The sequence below is a fragment of the Pristis pectinata genome, chromosome 22 (genome assembly GCF_009764475.1).
Source record: "Pristis pectinata isolate sPriPec2 chromosome 22, sPriPec2.1.pri, whole genome shotgun sequence".
NCBI lineage: Eukaryota > Metazoa > Chordata > Chondrichthyes > Rhinopristiformes > Pristidae > Pristis > Pristis pectinata.
Window position 1 is genome coordinate 28,599,017 of NC_067426.1, and position 17,520 is coordinate 28,616,536.

The 17,520-nt window shown below is 40.5% G+C and overlaps 1 protein-coding gene across 1 annotated transcript in view; it reads left to right on the forward strand.

The window, feature by feature from the left end:
* The window catches only part of LOC127581567 (glutamate receptor ionotropic, kainate 3-like), a 429,084-nt gene that overhangs the window by 279,560 nt on the left and 132,004 nt on the right, over positions 1 to 17,520 (forward strand). The window contains 1 exon segment of the mRNA XM_052036033.1: positions 2,351 to 2,574. Coding sequence (XP_051891993.1) covers positions 2,351 to 2,574 — 224 coding nt within the window.

The window sequence follows — 17,520 nt, forward strand, 5'->3', positions numbered from 1 at the left end:
AGGGACTGAGTTATAGGGAGAGGTTGGACAGGCTAGGACTTCATTCCTTAGAGCGTAAGAGACTGAGAGGTGATCTTATAGAGGTGTATAAAATCATGAGTGGCAAAGATAGGGTGAATGCACTCAGTCTTTTTCCCAGTGTTGGGGTATCAAGGACTAGAGGGCATAGGTTTATGGTGAGAGGGGAAAGATTTAAGAGGAACTGGAGGGGCAACTTTTTTACACAAAGGGTGGTATCTTTGTGGAATCAGCTGCTGGAAACAGCTGTGTGGAATCTCTGTGGAATCAGGAAGTGGTTGAGGCAGGTACAATAACAACCTTTAAAAGGCAATTGGACAGGTACAGGGATTGGAAAGGTTTAGAATGTTATGGGCCAAACACTGGCAAATGGGACGAGCTTGGATGGGACATCTTGGCCAGCATGGACCAGTTGGGCCGAAAGGCGGGTTTCTCTGCTCTATGACTCTAAGGGAGATGTGAGGAAAAAAAACAAAACGTGACAAAGAGGGGAAGGTGAGAGTAATTGTAAGAAAGGAAGAAGAGAAAGGAAGAGAGGAGGCAGTGTGAAAACAAAAGAGAGAGAAAAGAAGAAAGGAGATGTAAGAAAAAGAGAGGAAGAAATGTGAGAAAGAAAGAAGTGGAGAGACGTGAGAACAAAAGAGAAGAGGAGGACAGAGAGGAAGGGAGGGGAAATATGAAAAGCGAAATGAGAAAGGGGACAGGTAGCTCTCTGCCCTGATTGACTTGCCGAGAGAAGGAAGCATGATGGTTCGAGTCCGATTGAGAGTAAGGTGATAGTACCTTCCATGGCACTTATACAACGTCACATGGTTGGGAACGAACAGAAGTGACAAGGCTAATTGATAGCAACAATCACAGCAGAAACCCACAGGGTACAGGAAAAGAGACAGAGAATGCGACTGATTTCTGTGTAATGGAAGCAATAACAGGAAATGAATTGCATGTAGCAAATCATGTTGAAAATAAAAAAAATAATAAATTGATGGGGTCCAAAATATATTTTCAGAAGTAAATTTTATGAAACAGCAGTCCCAAATTCTCAAGTGTATTCATTTTGTGTAATGAGGATGGATAAAATGAAAGAATGATAAAGTGCACCAGGCAGAACAGAACAGCTGACAGAAAAATAATTGAAAACTACAAGTAGGAAGAACAGAAAAATATAAAGAATTATTTTAGACTTGGGTTAGTTGCATGTAATTTGTTCAGCATAAAGGGGGAATCAGATTTCCTAACTAATAAATGACATTTAATAATAATGATGTTTGAACCAATTGCAGTTTTGCTATTTCATTATGAACAATATTAGCATAAAAACAATTCAAAGTGATTCTATCAATATTATGAAGAATCCCCAAAAGCAATCAGAGATCTCAGAGATCTCCCTCGAGTTTTGCCAGTCAGGTTTATACATATGTTAATTTGTTTTTCCAGGATTTAAATACAATGACAACTGATGGCTAATTTTGAAAAAATAAATGTTGGTGTTTCGGAGGAATAAGAACAAATATAATTATGAGATAATGGGAAGGTTGGCTAAAATACTGAATTACTGAGTAGTTGGGTGTAACGGAGGAAAAAAAGAGAAAGTTTGCAATAAAACATGTGAAAAGGGAAATATTGATAAATAAATACAGACTGCGTAACAAAAGTAGCTGGAGAGAGAAGGCAGATAGAAGAGAATTATGTAGAAAAATTCTGATATAAAACAAATGCAGAACAAAACTTCTGTGAAAGGGTAAGCATAATAGTTCAGCTGCAGGAAGAGACATGCGCAGTTGTCGAGCTCTGCTGTAGGAAATCAGCTAATTATTTGATAATCACTGGTCTAATGGTTTTGAACCCGGACAAGGAGTTATATGAATGGTGGTAGACATGTTAAATCTGTCCTATAACATTGCTTTTACTGAAAGGTGGGGAATAACATCTGTTAGTATCTTGAGTTCTTCCCCTCAGAAGGGGAAGAAATTGTCCCTGCTCTCTCAAGCTGCAGCATCTGGTAGGACCACCTCTGAGCTATGGATCCATGGCACCATGCTCACCACGTTGTACGGGACCACTGATTTATTTTCGCATTCATCCCTCTGTTATTTTGCTGTTGGTGCATTTCCATTACATACATATATTACTGCCATCAAGCTGACAGACAATAGGAGTTTTTAATTACTGGGAATCAGAGTGGTATTCTGACAAACGCATAACATGTGTGATTTGTGGTTATTTAATGATGTTCCTTAGCATTTCAATTCTTCTGCACACTTACAGTGAAATGTAATTTAAAAATATGATGGATAAAACTTTTATTTAAAGAGCACATTTCTCTCAACAGAAAGCTGACCTTGCTGTTGCTCCGCTCACCATCACCTATGCCCGGGAGAAGGTCATTGATTTTTCTAAGCCTTTCATGACGCTGGGGATCAGTATTTTGTACCGAAAATCAAATGGAACAAATGCGGGTGTCTTCTCCTTCCTCAATCCTCTCTCTCCAGATATTTGGATGTACATCTTATTGGCATACCTTGGTGTCAGTTGTGTGCTGTTTGTCATAGCCAGGTAAGATCTAGTTGACATTAACCTCATGTCTTTGTGACTGTTCAGTCTCTCTATACCCTTTATTGACTTTTCCAAAATATTTAATCTATATAATTTTTGCTCCTCAGTTTCACTACAGGCCGTCCCAGGGTTAAGGGTCCCCAGTTTATGGACACTCCCTGCATATGATTGAGCTCCTATAATATTACTAAATTCAAAAGTCTGATGTATGTACATTTGTTCGTTCCTGCAAGTGGCAGAACAAGTTTCCTCTCTCCCTCTACTTCTAGTAATTGTCCTTTCTTATCAGTGTTATGTGTCTTTGATGCCATTCATTACAATACTGTGGAGTTATACTTACCATATCAAGTGATATTTTTTATATTTTCTGACATATGGACAAAATCGACTTATGGAAGAATTGTCTGTAAAAACAGAACCCATTCATTACCCAGGATGACCTGTATAAAGAAATAATGAATAAATTAGGAATATGGATATGTGAGAGTAATACAGTGAAAGAAGGGCATCCCTTTGGTTTGTCTATCAATTGCTTGGAGATCAGGTGGTTCTTCATTTATGGGAGGGTTGGGCATTTGGTTACCAGCATTTGATCATTTTACAGCACAGCACAGGTTGTTTGGTCTTATAAGTCTATGCTGGAATTTATTTTCCATCAGGGTTCTACACAATCGTTTTTTTATTCACAACAGCATCATTTTCAATATATCATACAAATGGGTCTGCCAAGTATAAGGATAGTCAGTCACCTCTCCTCAATATAACAATTTGGCCTCAGCCACGTGAACATTACTTGTATCTGGCATACCTTGTAAGACCATCTCTTGTCCATTCTTTGACTCCAAGCATCATTGTACTTGTAACAAAATAAACACGTGAATATTGTTCAAGAAAGCTGGATGTAATAGCTGGGTGTGAGGGTGAGGGAATGTAATGAAATGAAATGAAAACATTTTCTTATCTACAGCATTGAGGGCATTTTCTCTCCAGAAGAAAAATACTGCAGATGCTGGAAATTTGGCATAAAACAGCAAATGCTGGAAATATGAATGTTTCAGATTGGTGACCTTTCTTCAGAACATGCACGATCTTCCCATGCTTTCAGTAAAATCTGCTATGGAACTGTCAATCATTAATGTGCTTTAGACATTTTCAGCAAACTCAGATGGCAGGTAAATTAAGAGATAGCTAACAATTTGGAGGGATCATCAAGTTCATTCAAAAATGAGATGCAGATTCAGTCTAGTTTGATTCTCTCCAAACTTGGTATGCTTCTCCCAAGATCAATCAAACCATTAATTTCATAACAAAGTAGTTATTTTAATCTGTGACTTCCATGTCAAAATTACAAGGGTTTAATCCAGTTTACTCATGTTGGTAGTAACCGTCCACACAAGCAACAATCACAGTGCATTTTGTCCTTCCTGTTCTTATATTTCTTCCATATATTTCTACCAAGTTAACTCATTATACTTTGGAATGGTTTCTCATCAAACACTAACCTGTTAACCAAATCACACCCTCTCAACCAGCTGTGTCAAACAAAAGACTTCTGCCCTCTGTTCTAATTCTTTCACATCTATTGTTTTTGTCCTCTTGCTATAGACCACTAGCATCATGGGAATTGATTTGCTTTACTTACTATGTCCAATCCTTTCACCTTGTTTTTAAATACCTCTTTCAAATCACCTCAGAGTCTGTTCCAATGCAAAGACCTTTACTAAAATAAAGAGTTCCGTTTGCAAAAATTGTACATAGAGTTTCTTTCAGATATTTTGAATGGATACTGCCAGAAGAAATATTAGCAGTAGAAGTTAGTGGTTATAGGACTGTCATGTGGGAGAATGGAGTCACTGGAGAACTGGCAGTGATAATGGCTGAGTGTTGACTCACAACATTAAAGCGACAAGGAGACATTGGTCGTACAGGATGCATATTTGCCCGGGACCTCAGAAGGAGACGACACTAGACATCAGAAACCAAATCCCATGGTTTACATTGAGAAGCCAGATTGAAACTCACCCAATTTCCTTCACAATTTGTAAAACAGAATCACATTGAGGTAATTTGCATGTCTATCAGATACCCTGCTGAATCTCAGTCAAATGGTCATTCTTTATTTGTGAGCCTACTGATTGATGAAGGGGCAATCTAAGCACAGGAAATAGAGAGCACGATTACATGGGTATTGTTATTGGTATTGGTACTGGTATTGGTTTATTATTGTCACTTGTACTGAGGTACAGTGAAAAACTCATCTTACAAACCGATCATACAGGTCAATTCATTACACAGTGCAGTTACATTGAGTTAGTACAGAGTGCATTGAGGTAGTACAGGTAAGAACAATAACACTATAGAGTAAAGTGTCACAGCTACAGAGAAAGTGCAGTGCAATAAGGTGCAAGGTCACATAAGGTAGATCGTGAGGTCATAGTCCATCTCATTGTATAAGGTCTCATTGTATAATAGTCTTATCAATAGTGATTTAGTGGGTGGCGAATCAGTAACATGGGGTGCTACAGGAATCAGAACTTGGGCTCCAGCTATTCATAAGATATATGTCAGTGATCTGGATGAGGGAACAAAATTTAATATTTTGAAGTTTGCTCATGACATTAAACTTGGTGGGATTGTGAATTGTGAGAAAAATGTGTAGTGGCTTCCAGGTGACTGAGATAGAGAGAGTGAGCAAACAGCACAACAGGTGCAGTATAATGTGGATAAAGTTAAGCTATCCACTGCAGCAGGAAAAACAGAAAGGAGGGGTGTTATTTAAATGGTGTTAGGTTGGAAACTGTTGATATACAAAGAGGTATGGGTGTTCTTGAACACCAGTCACTGAAGGCAATCACGCAGGTGCAACAAGCAGTTAAAGTGATATGTTGCCCTCCATTGCAAGAGGATTTTACAGGAACATTGATGTTTTGCTGCAGTACCTCAGTGAGACCATACCTGGAGTATTGTGTGCAGTTTTGTTTTCCTTATATAAGAAAGAATGTAGTTACCTCAGAGAGAGTGCAATGAAGGTTTACCAGAATGATTCATGGAATGGCAGGACTGAAACACCAGGGGAGATAAGATCAACTAGATTTGTAATGACAGTTTACGAGAATGAGAGGGGATCTGCTTGGAGTTTACAAAATTCTAACAGGGCGAAATAAACTGGATGTTCCCTTAGCCTGGGGGGGGTGGGGGAGGAGTCAAGGACGAGGGGTTACAGTCTCACGATTTGGGTTAATGCATTTAGGATTGAAATGAGGAGAAGTTTTTTCACTAAAGAAATAGGATAGGTTGAGCGAGCTCGGGCTTTTCTCTTTGGAGAGGAGGAGGATGAGAGGTGACCTGACAGATGTGTATATGATGATAAGAGGCATAGATCGAGTGGACAGACAGAGACTTTTTCCCAGGGTGAAAATGGATAATACGAGGGGGCATAATTTTAAGGAGATTGGAGGAAGGTATAAGGGGGATGTCAGAGGTAAGTTTTTTACACAGAGAGTGGTGGATGCGTGGAACGCACTGCCAGCAGAGGTTGTGGGGGCAGATACATTAGGGACATCTGAGAAACTCTTAGAGAGCCACATGAATGTTAGAGAAATGGAGGGCTGTGTGGGAGGGAAGGGTTAGATAGATATTAGAGCAGGATAAAGTGGGCACAACATCCTGGGCTAAAGGGCCTGTACCATGCTGTTATGTTTTATGTTCTAAAACCTGTGGAATTCTCTCCCACAAAGGACTGTAGAAGCCAAGTAGCTGAATATATTTACAAAGGAGGGAGACAAATTTCGAGATACAAAAGACACCAAGGGATATGGGGAGAGCTCAGGAACGTAGTATTGAGGTAAATAATCAGCCAGGATCACATTGAATGATGGAGCAGGTTCCAAGGGTGGAATAAGGACTCCGGCTCCTATTTTTCTATGTTTCTGTCCTGTTCTTGCATAAAGTCAACACAAACACACATTACTTTTCTAGCAGGGCTAAAATTGAGGATGAAAGATATGCTTTTCCCCCTCACTTATCTTATCACTCCTGAACCTCAAAATACTGAGAGTAATTATCTCTAGCCACCTCTTCATCTACCCAGCCTTGAGCAGGCACGGTAGTGTAGCGGTTAGCGTAATGCTTTACAGCACCAGCGACCTGTTCAATTCCAGTCACTGTCTGTAAGGAGTTTGTATGTTCTCCCTGTGTCTGCATGGGTTTCCTCCGGGTGCTCCAGTTTCCTCCCACGTTCCAATGACATACAGGTTAGGAAGTTTGGGCATGCTATATTGGCACCGGAAGCATGGTGACACTTGCGGGCTACCTCCAGAACACTCTACGCAAAAGATGCATTTCACTGTGTGTTTCAACGTACATATGACCAATAAATGTCTTATTTTCAACTAATCCAACACAGGCCATAGGGCTTGCATAATTTTTCAGGTCTGCAGAGGACAGTGAATTTACGTACCACATGATTGAGTTAGATCTGGTTATCTCTTGATTTAATTGTAAATATGGTGCTGAAGATAAAGCAATGTAACTTTACCTTGTGCAGTACTGCTTCTTCTTCCACTCCTCAGGATTTATAGTTGGTATCATTTTGCCTGCATTGACTGATCCTGGATTCTAACCATCGTATTATCAACATTAACACACATGTAATGGAGAAGAGTCTGTGTAGACTGTGCAGACAGTGAATCATTGCTTTTAAACAGTTTATCATAAATATATTATTTCAGTTTTACGCAGATCGAAATATCAGAGTCAAAAGAACTCACAGGGTCATATGGATTTCCTCCTCCTGCTGTCATCATTGACTGTCTCTGTCGGGATATGATACAGGCTTATCTGAATGCAATTTAATACCTACACATTGATAGGTGTAATAAGACAGATGACAAAGCTGATGTATGGCATCCAATGTAATTGGATTGTGGCAATGCCTCTCCTACAATCAAAGATAAGAGCACAAAAAAGAACAGATAAGAAAAATATCCAGCTCAAAATTAATTAGAAGTATGACTTCATGTTAATAATCTGGGTTCCAACAGTCTATTTTTTGTAGATCTGGTTCAGTGGATTTTAAGTTGAGATCTTTGATTGGGTCATGCTGTGTATTGGAACCCTTCACCTCTGGGATCTGAATAAAAGAATGAATTTTTTTTCTGGTTAGGTTTAAGATAATAAGCTGAGAATTACATCTAAAGAAATGTTAACACTGTCTACTGTTTGATTCACAATCATCAGTAAAAATCAACAAGCAGAGCAGAGCTTCAGCTCAACGAAGTGAAGGAAATGAGAATATCAAAAGAACAAGCTCAGTTCTGAAATTGAACATGGGCTGTGATCTAAAGACTGCAAAATTAGGTTGCTTAGCACCCTTTGCTGAGGAAGAGGACACGGGTACATGTGTCGAATTGTGCCCAATTCAGGATCCAATGCATGTGTGACCTTTAGAGTTAAGCTCTTGCATTATTGAGAAGGATGCAAAGCTCTCACCCAGCAGAATAATGCTAAGTAGTCTGATAATGACATCTGTCAGTCGAGAGAATAACTTCAGTGATGCTGTCAAACTGAACTTTCAACAAAGCAGCTTGCACCACATGTTCACTACCCAGGGAGGATTGGTGCCAGAAAGGATACTTAAAGGGATCGTAGTTTAAAAGGGTCATCAGTTTCTTGCAGCTTATTGATTCCCACAGCATATTGCTGGAAGCAAAACTGTATTTTGCCCTTCCATAGTTTCCTTTAAAGACCACAGGCTGTGGTGTGCCAGGAAGTCAAGGAGTTTGCATTGTCTTCTCTCCACATCCCAGTTGTTCTCAGTCTTAACTGTCATTCCTCTCAGAGACAAAATGAGCACAAGACACAGAGAGCAGGCAAATACTGGAAGGGTGAAGAAGAAGAGGTGAAGAATCATCTTCAACAAAAGGGCATGTCCATCGAGGGTCCTCAGGGAGCAATTCTATTGGTGCCTCAGCAAGGAACATAATTGAGAGATCTGTAATTCTGTATAAAAGAAATTGTAGGTATACAGTATTTGCCCTTTGTCAGCTCTGCTCTTCAATAAGATCATGGTTGATCTTAAGACATGATTCCTGTATTCCCTGATTCCCTTACGTCAGAAGGTCTATCAGTCTCCACCTTGAACGTACTTAACAACTAACCACCAACAGCCTTCCAAAGTTGAGAATTCTAAAGATTTAGACCCCTGTGTAAAGAACTTACTCCGAATCTCAGTGCCAAATGGCGAACCCTTATCCTAGGAGAATATTGTATAGTTTCAGACTCTCCAGGAAACAGACTCTCTAGGGGATTCATTGGGGAGGTCCTCACTATAAAATGGCACATGCTCCGGCGACAATTAAAACTGCTCCTGAGGATCACTTTGCCAGTGATTGTTGTGGTCATAGTGACCACTAACCTCTAACTATGGGGTTCATTCCAGGCCGAAGCTGGAGATATCTATGACGTATGAGTTGCTGGCATTAGAGGGAAATCTCTCTATTTCAAGAGAGGTGAATGCATCTCTTTCTTCCTTGAAGAGCAGGTATCAGGCAATGCAAGGTCATAGCTTATATAGAGAAATTAAGAGCAGGAACAGACCATTCAGCCTTCAATCCTGCTGCAGCATTTAGAAGAACATTCTGGATCATTAGAATTCAGTGCCCTGTTCCTGCTTTATTTCTCATATTCCTTGATCTCCTTTACGACTAGTGCTACATCTCACTCTTTCTTGGATATACCGAAATGATTTGGCCACGCCTGCCATGTGTAATAGAGAATTGCACTGTTTCAACACTCTATAAGACCATAAGACAAAGGAGCAGAATGAGGCCATTCAGCCCATCGAGTCTGCTCCGCCATTCAATCATGGCTGATTCTTTTTCTCAACTGCATTCTCTCACTTTCTTCCCATAAGCTTTAACCACCTTACCAACATAGAACCTATCAATTTCTGCCTTAAATACACCCAATGAATTGGCTTCCACCCCTCTCTGTGGCAACAAATTCCACAGATTCACCACCCTCTGGCTAAAGGAATTCCTCCTCATCTCAGTTTTAAAGGGACATCCCTTTATTCTGAGGCTGTGCCCTCAGATCCTAGACCCTCCTAGTGGTAACATCCTCTCCACGTCCACTCTATCTAGGCCTTACAGTATTCGGTAGGTTTCAGTGAGATCCCCCCTTCATCCTTCTGAACTTCATTGAGTACAGGCCCAGAGCCATCAAACGCTCCTCAAACATTAAGCCTTTTATTCCTGGGATCATTCGTGTGAACATCCTCTGGACCCCTTCCAGAGCCAGCACATTCTTCTTTAAATATGGGGCCCAAACCCGCTCACAATATTCCAAATGTGGCTTGACCAATGCCTGATAAAGCCTCAGCAGTACATCCTTCCCACAAAATCTAGTCCTCTCAAAATGAATGCCAACATTGCATTTGCCTTCCTTACTACTGACTCAAGCTACCTTAAGGGAATCCTGAACTCCAGAACTAGGACTCCCGAGTCCCTTTGCACCTCTGTTTTCTGAATTCTCTCCCCATTTAGAAAATAGTCTACTCTTTTTTTCTTCCTACCAAAGCACATAACCCCACACTTCCCTATGCTGTATTCCATTTGCCACTTCTTTGCCCTTTCTCTCAACATGTCCAAGTCCTTCTGCAGACTCCTTACCTCTGCAGTACCCCCTTTCCCTCCACGTACACAGTGTGAAGAAATGTCTCCACATCACTGTCTTAAATGGCCTACCCCATATATATAAGCCATGACCCCTGGTTCTGGACTTACCACCATTGTGAGCAACTTTCTTGCATCTGTTCTGTCCAGTCCCATAAGGATTTTGGAAGTTTCAATAAGTTCCCCTCTCATTCTTCTAAACCCTGGTCCAGTCATCCCAATCTCACATCATCTGTCAGTCCTGCCATCCCAGAAATCAGTCTGGTGAAACCCACTCTCTCTTATTTTCTGCCATGTCTGTTTGGCCAAGTCACCATCACCACTACACAACACTCCCACCAGCTCTTAACGCTGACAGTGCACTTTGGGCATACTTGCTGAGTGGCTAATGGAAACAGTACAGCCAGTACTACAATCATGCTAATTTCGCAAACATTGCGCCGCCCACGGTTAATTGACCATGATTCATGATACCTTTTCCTGTTTTCAAGAGCGATCCAACTTATCCTCCAATGAATCAGTTCACCTCATCGTGCAAGGAGGCAAGCACAAGAGCCGAAGGAAAGGATCCAAACACTCCAAATCGACTAAATAATAACATGAAATCACCCTGTGGGGCTTTCAGGATAAGCAATAAATATGTCTTTTAAACCCACTCTCCCCCCCGCCCCTCCCCAACTTTCCACACAATGCAGACAGGACAAGCCATAACTGTAACATAACATAAATTGAATATTAGTTTTTCAAATCCTTAATGCACTTCGATAAAATCGTTTTCTGTGCAATTTCAGCGGAGGCATTAACCCATTTTAAATGAGTTATACCCCTTCTGATGTGTTAAGTCATAGAAGGCCACTGCCAAATATAGGTTTTGGATCACAGAGTTTGGGAACTGTCTCCTGCAAAGATGTATTATTACTCAAGATCATTGACATGCAAGACCCTTCTATAGAAATGCTTATATATTAAGGGAATCTGGGGAAAAGGGGTCAGTTTAGGATAGAGACACTGAGGCAGAAGATTAGTCCTGATCTTATTGAAAGGTGAGGTAAGTACAAGGGGCTGAATGTCCACTTCTGATTCTTATGTTCTTATCCTAGAAAAGCACATTAGGTGCTGAACTGTGGGAGGATGTTGTTTTAAAGAGAAATATTCCACCTGAAGTGAGTAATGTCCATATGGTTGTTATGTTCTTAATAAAGAACTGGAGTTTTATCAGTTTTATTAATAGAATTTGAAGAGGTTACTAGGGCCACTTTATATCTGAAACATAAGTTATGATTCAACCTGACTGAATCTCAGCAGCTTGCCTGATCCACCTTCAAGTTGTTTCACAGAAAGCGAAGTTGGGAGATTTTTTTTCTTCGCCTGTACTTTGGAATCGAGCCTGACTTGCTACCGTTGCAGTTCTGTGTGTGCTGAAGTGGCTAATGAGGTTAATATGGGAGCAGCAAGCTCTTCCACAGGTGGGGCAGAATGTACGATGGGGTGGGAGATGGTTAGTCTGCTTTTGCTCTGACGGTTAGATTCTGTGTATTGGAAGCGGTGATGAATTTCTTCATCAATATCTGTCTTCGTTGGGAGGTAACTCTCAATGTATGGAGAGTAATCCACATTTACCATTTCATGAAGTAGGCCTTTATTGTTGAGGGGTGGTGTTGTACAGCAAGGGCTGATTGGTATAGGACCTTACTTTATGGATATTTAGTGCAAGTACCATTTCCTCAAACACAGTGACCCAGTCAATGAAGGCTTAGAGTTCAGCCTCTGAACGTGCACACACGCAAGCATGTGGAGATGTAACCAATGCCATGAACATAAATAATCCTTTTTTAACTGGAAGACTGTGACTTCTGGTACTGTTAAAGATGAAACACTATGATGAATAATGTTGCTTAAGAAAACTCTAATTTTTTCAATGACCCAATTAAAGGATCATTACCAGAGTTTGGCTTATACATCCTTTGCAAAAATACGTATTGATAGACCACTTAATATCTTTTTTTATGTTTGACAATTGAAGGTATTCATGACATCTTGAATGATGGGGTTGATGCTGAAAGGGCACCCTTGTGATGCCCATGAGATATAAAGTAGTCTCTGATAGACTGATATGGTTGCTGTTTGCCTGCCAATGTTTCATTTTCACCATTAGGAAAATGATTTAATTATCATTTTCAAGCAGACATAATTAATCATCTTTTCCTTCTGCAGTTTAGCATTCAACATGTCTTCAAGGTCATTGAATTTCTTCTGTAGTGTTAAGCAACTCCATTTTCTCATCTTTGAAAGTAAATCAGCTTTGAATGAGATGGGGGTGAGAACTGTATTCAAAGTAGCGTGCAGTTACCAGTAATTCTGCTGTGAATCTTCATTGTTTTTTGGCTGTTGGCTTGTTCCTTCATGGATGTGATTTTAAATGATGAACTTAATTAAAATGATAAATAGTTAGAAAATAGTGAGGGTGAATGTTTAATATGCCAAAGTACGTATGATTTTCAAAACAATAATCCTTTAAATGACAAGTGTTATTTCAGGAGTTTGCATTTAGAGTATCCTCTGTTCCTGACATATTAATTATACCAAAATAACTAAAGCAGATGGGGATTAGTAAAGTGGTTATGTTTGAAGAGAATACATATGAAATATGTGGTACAAGGAGTTATCAGGAAACAGCTAATCAATCCCTGCAGCAATTAATAGCATTTTTTAAATATACTTCAGAATAACATCACCTAACAATGGATTTTGTTTCTCCAAGATCAGTAAAAACTAACAACAAACTTGGCATTTTATTATTGGTAAAAGCACAATTAGTTTCTTTTAGTGTAATAAAATAAGCAGATTAAGGAGTCAGACAATAGGGGTCAGTAAATCGTTCCGAATAACTGGAGACCATTGTATTGTGCTTGAGGTCGAAGGCACCACATAGACTAGGTATGGGCATGTGTATTTTGTTTGCACCACAATTTGATGTGCATGTTGATTAAGAATTGGTAAAGGAAACAACATCTGGACCATGGTGGAGAATGGCAATGACACTCCTACTTCCCAATCAATGAGATTGAGAAAGAAACAGAGAAACTACAGAGAAGGATGTGCCTAAGTATCTCCTTATTTCACTCTCTAAGATATTGGAAATTATCAGTAATTTAAACTATCAGCAGATCTACAGTAAAAGATTTCCAGTTTGAATATCTTTAGTCCAAAGCTGTCTGAAGTCTGAACCATGAAGCAAACAACTCTTCCAGAACTATTTATGGATGTTAACAATTCCAATCATTTGGGACAGTGCAGTGATACAGCTATTAGAGTGCTGCCTCACAGCTCCAGTGAGCTGGGTTCGAGTTACCTCTGGGGTAACTCCAGTTACCTCTGGGGCTGTCACTGTGGAATTTGCATGTTCTCACTGTGACCATGTGGGTTCCTCCTGGGTGTTCTCATTTCCTCTCACAACCCAAAGGTGTGCAGGTTGGTGGGTTATTTTGCCACCGTAATTTGCCCTTAGTGTGTCAATGAATGGTAGAATCTGGGGGGAGTTGATGTGAAGGTGGGGCATAATAAAACAAAGTTAGTGTAGAATTAATGCAAATGGGTGCTTAATGGTTGATGCGGACTTGATAGGCAGAAAGGCCTATTTCTGTAGTGTATGACATTGACCCTGTGAATAAATACAGGTACATCTTTTTTAGATGTTTTATACAGTTTCACAGTATTTATTCACTTGTGAAATGGGACAAGAGCAAACATTTAGAAATTACATTGGGTGAGATTACAAAACACTACTGATCTATGATCCGAATTTATCCATAACCTGAATGCTGCTTTATTCAAGGAATATGAATTGGAGACCTGTATTCAGGAAACAGCTTCTGACTACTGTATGCCAGAAGGCTCAGACAGCTATGGAGCCTTTATTTATGACTGTATTGTGATGTATATATTTATGGACAGTCAAAACTATAGGATCATGGGGAGAACTGGGAAAGAGAGAGGTGCAAATTAGTTTTCAAAAGGAGAGAAGGTGGGGAGGGATGTGTAGAACAAAGGGAACAAATGTGATAGGATGAGTCAAAATGTTTTAATGGTGGCAGTTGCCAGCACATTAAGTTCCTTGGTCTGTGTAATAGATTGTCAATGGTAAGGTAGTGGGACCATATTATCACAATGCTCTTGGCTCCAAGGATCTCATTGAGCAGGGCCTCAGCCCAGGAAGATATCTGTTGATTTTTCTAACTTAACAGCTCTCCTCAGACTTTTCCACCCACCCTTCCCCATTGTGCTAACCTCCAACCCTTTATGGCTGCCCAATAATTAACCTTGGCCTTAAATACATGACTCAATTTCCATCTCTTGCCACTCCAAGATCTCTTCATGGTCCTGATCCCTGGACCTAAGGTCCAAGCACCAACCACCCTCTACTTCAAGCACTTGATTTTGAGGAAACCCTCGATACACCCGCACCACAAGCTCTGACCTCCAGGTATCCCTCCTCTCTCATGTCCCAGCTTCCTGAAGAGGGCTCCAATCCCAGACTCTGATTATTTTCCTTTGTGCATTGAGGACTGTTAAAAGGAATGGCCACAATAGACAATTAGCATTGTAACATTCAGATGTCAGGCATTACTGAATATTTAGTAGCAGGTCTTTCTAAGACAGTTGTTAGTAAATCACACATTAACCATCAGCACTTCTAGTGGCACAGATCAGTTTTGAGATTATTGTACTCAAAGCCAATGCAAAGCATTCACGAGGTTGAGAAAGTGCTCAGTCACTTGAATATTAAGCTTCCTAAAATCCAGTGGTTTCCAGCTTGGGGTACGTGACTCCCCAGTTTACAGAGGGTCCACGAGGTTTCAATAATATTAGGGCAACTCTGTTAGAGAGTACACAAACAAAGTAAAAATAAATAAAAATATACTGAGCATGCCAGCTACCACGGCCGGAATAGCTGGGTCAGCTCCAGCTTCTTAGAACTGGGCGATGCATGATGTTGTTTATTGGTGGGGCTTTACAAGTGAGACTTTTATTCATGCACAAGTCATTTTATCCTTGCATTGACTAAGTATACTGGTGTCGAGAGCATGCCTCCTATACGTGGAATCAAGGACTCATCCTTCTACCGTTTTGACTCATTCTAATGAAGACATTCCCTTTGTTCTACACATCCCTCTCTCATTTTCCAAAGGCATGAACATTGAATTCTTCAATTTCAGGTAACCCACTCCCCCATGTCCCTTTTCTCTCCCCTTTGATCTACCCAGTTCCTCCTACACCCAACCCAAGCTCCTATTCACCCTTCTCCTCAATCCAGTCCATCTGCCCGTCACCCACACACTCCTCCCACTGGGTCCCCTCCCCCCACTGTTCCCATCTGCTCTCCCCACCTCCCTTATTAGGTTCCATGCTCCACCTTCCTCTCCTATCAGATTCCATCATCTGCAGCCCTTTGTTGCCTCCACCTGTCACCTCCCAGCCTCTGTCGCTACTTCCCCTCTTCCCTCCCCCACCTGATCATCTGCTAATCACCCCTCCTCACCTGGATCCACCTATCGCTTGCTTCACCCCTTCCCTTCACCTTTTTATACTGGTTATCCCCCTCTATCTTTCTGTCCAGATGAAGGGTCTCGACCCAAAACATCATCTGTCCATTTCCCTCCACAGATGCTATCTGACCTACTGTCCTCCAGCTGTTTGTTTTGTGCTCCAGATTCCTGCACCTGCACTCTCTTGTGTCTCCTTTCATTCAGAAAGGTTGGGAATCACTGCTTTAGTCTGACCCAATAATGTAACTTTAGCCCAAGTTCAGATTAATGCCCTTCATTTCATTAAAATGTTGCAGTCCCCTACAGAACCACCTTTGTGATCTTGCATCCATTTTCTACAGAGGACCAGTAAATGTTATCGATAAAAAAGTAATCAATCCTGGAATATGTATGGTGAACATGAGAGAAAAAGGAATATTCCTTATCCTCTGGATGCAAAAACCGCCAGGTGTCAATAACCCCAGTTTTCATTAAAAACGATTGAAGAAATAAAGCTGATTTATTAGGAACTGCTAATTTAGTAGATGACCTATCTAATTTGGGATCTAACCAGAGATTAGAGACTCCTCCCAAGACCAAAGAATAAAAGTTCAAGTCTGGTAGAAATACAAAAATCGTTCAAAAAATCCTGGGTCATCTGTATTTGGAACATAAATATTAGCCAATACCATTGGTCTATTATTTATTTTCCCTGATATTATAACGAAACGACCATTAGTACGTTGGTCAAATGAAACTGTCCTATCTATAAAAATTGAAACCCCTCTAGATTTAGCTTGAAAAGGACCAGTAAATGTTAATTTGATACAAATCACAGTTCTTTCCTTTAGATCCTCAGCTGGATCAGAAAGAATAGAATTCTAACCATTCAGCTGTTCTGGTGAAAGGTCATTAACCTGAACTGTTTTGTTTCTCTCTCCACACACGCTACCTAGCCTGCTGAGTATTTCCAGCATTTTATGCTTTCATTTCAGACTTCCAACATCCACAGTATTTCACTTTGGAGCAACAGTCATGTGGCTGGAATCAAACAGGCTCCAGGAAGAAAAGGCCAGTGATTTCATGTATAGGAGGCATTCCCTCGACACCAATAATACTTAGTCAGTGCAAGGCTGAAATGGTTTGTGTATGAGCATTCCCTCGCCACCTGTAATTACCGATTTAATGCTACAATTAGGTAACTCATTAGAGCTTGACTGGAAATGTCAGCCTTCAAAATAAAAACTGCCAGGGAGCTGTTGAAAGCTCCTGTAATGACAACAGCATAAACAACAACAACTTGCATCTGCATAGCATCCTAAACATTATAAAATGTCCAAAGATATTTTACAGTCGCATTATCAGCATTACACCAGGGACTGGCCAGCAAAGCAAAAGCAAAAAAACTGTAGACACTTGAAATCTGTGAAAAAGAAAGCAGAAAATGCTGGAAAAATGCAGCAGGTCAGGCAGCATCTGTGGAGAGAGAAACAGCACTATTGATTCAATTTAAAGGCTTTCCCTCTGAATTGGTAAATACTGGGGCAGATGATCAAAAGCTTGGCCACAGAAATAGATTTTGAAGGGCATTTTACAGGAGGTAGAGGGCCAGAAAGTGTTAAGGTGAGTTCTAGAGCACAGCTTGGGAGCTACAGCATGGCCTCCAATGATGGAGAGATTAGTGAATGATTAAGAAGCCAGAATTGGTATAGGAGAGAAAGAATGGTTGAAGCCATGAGTGGCACAGT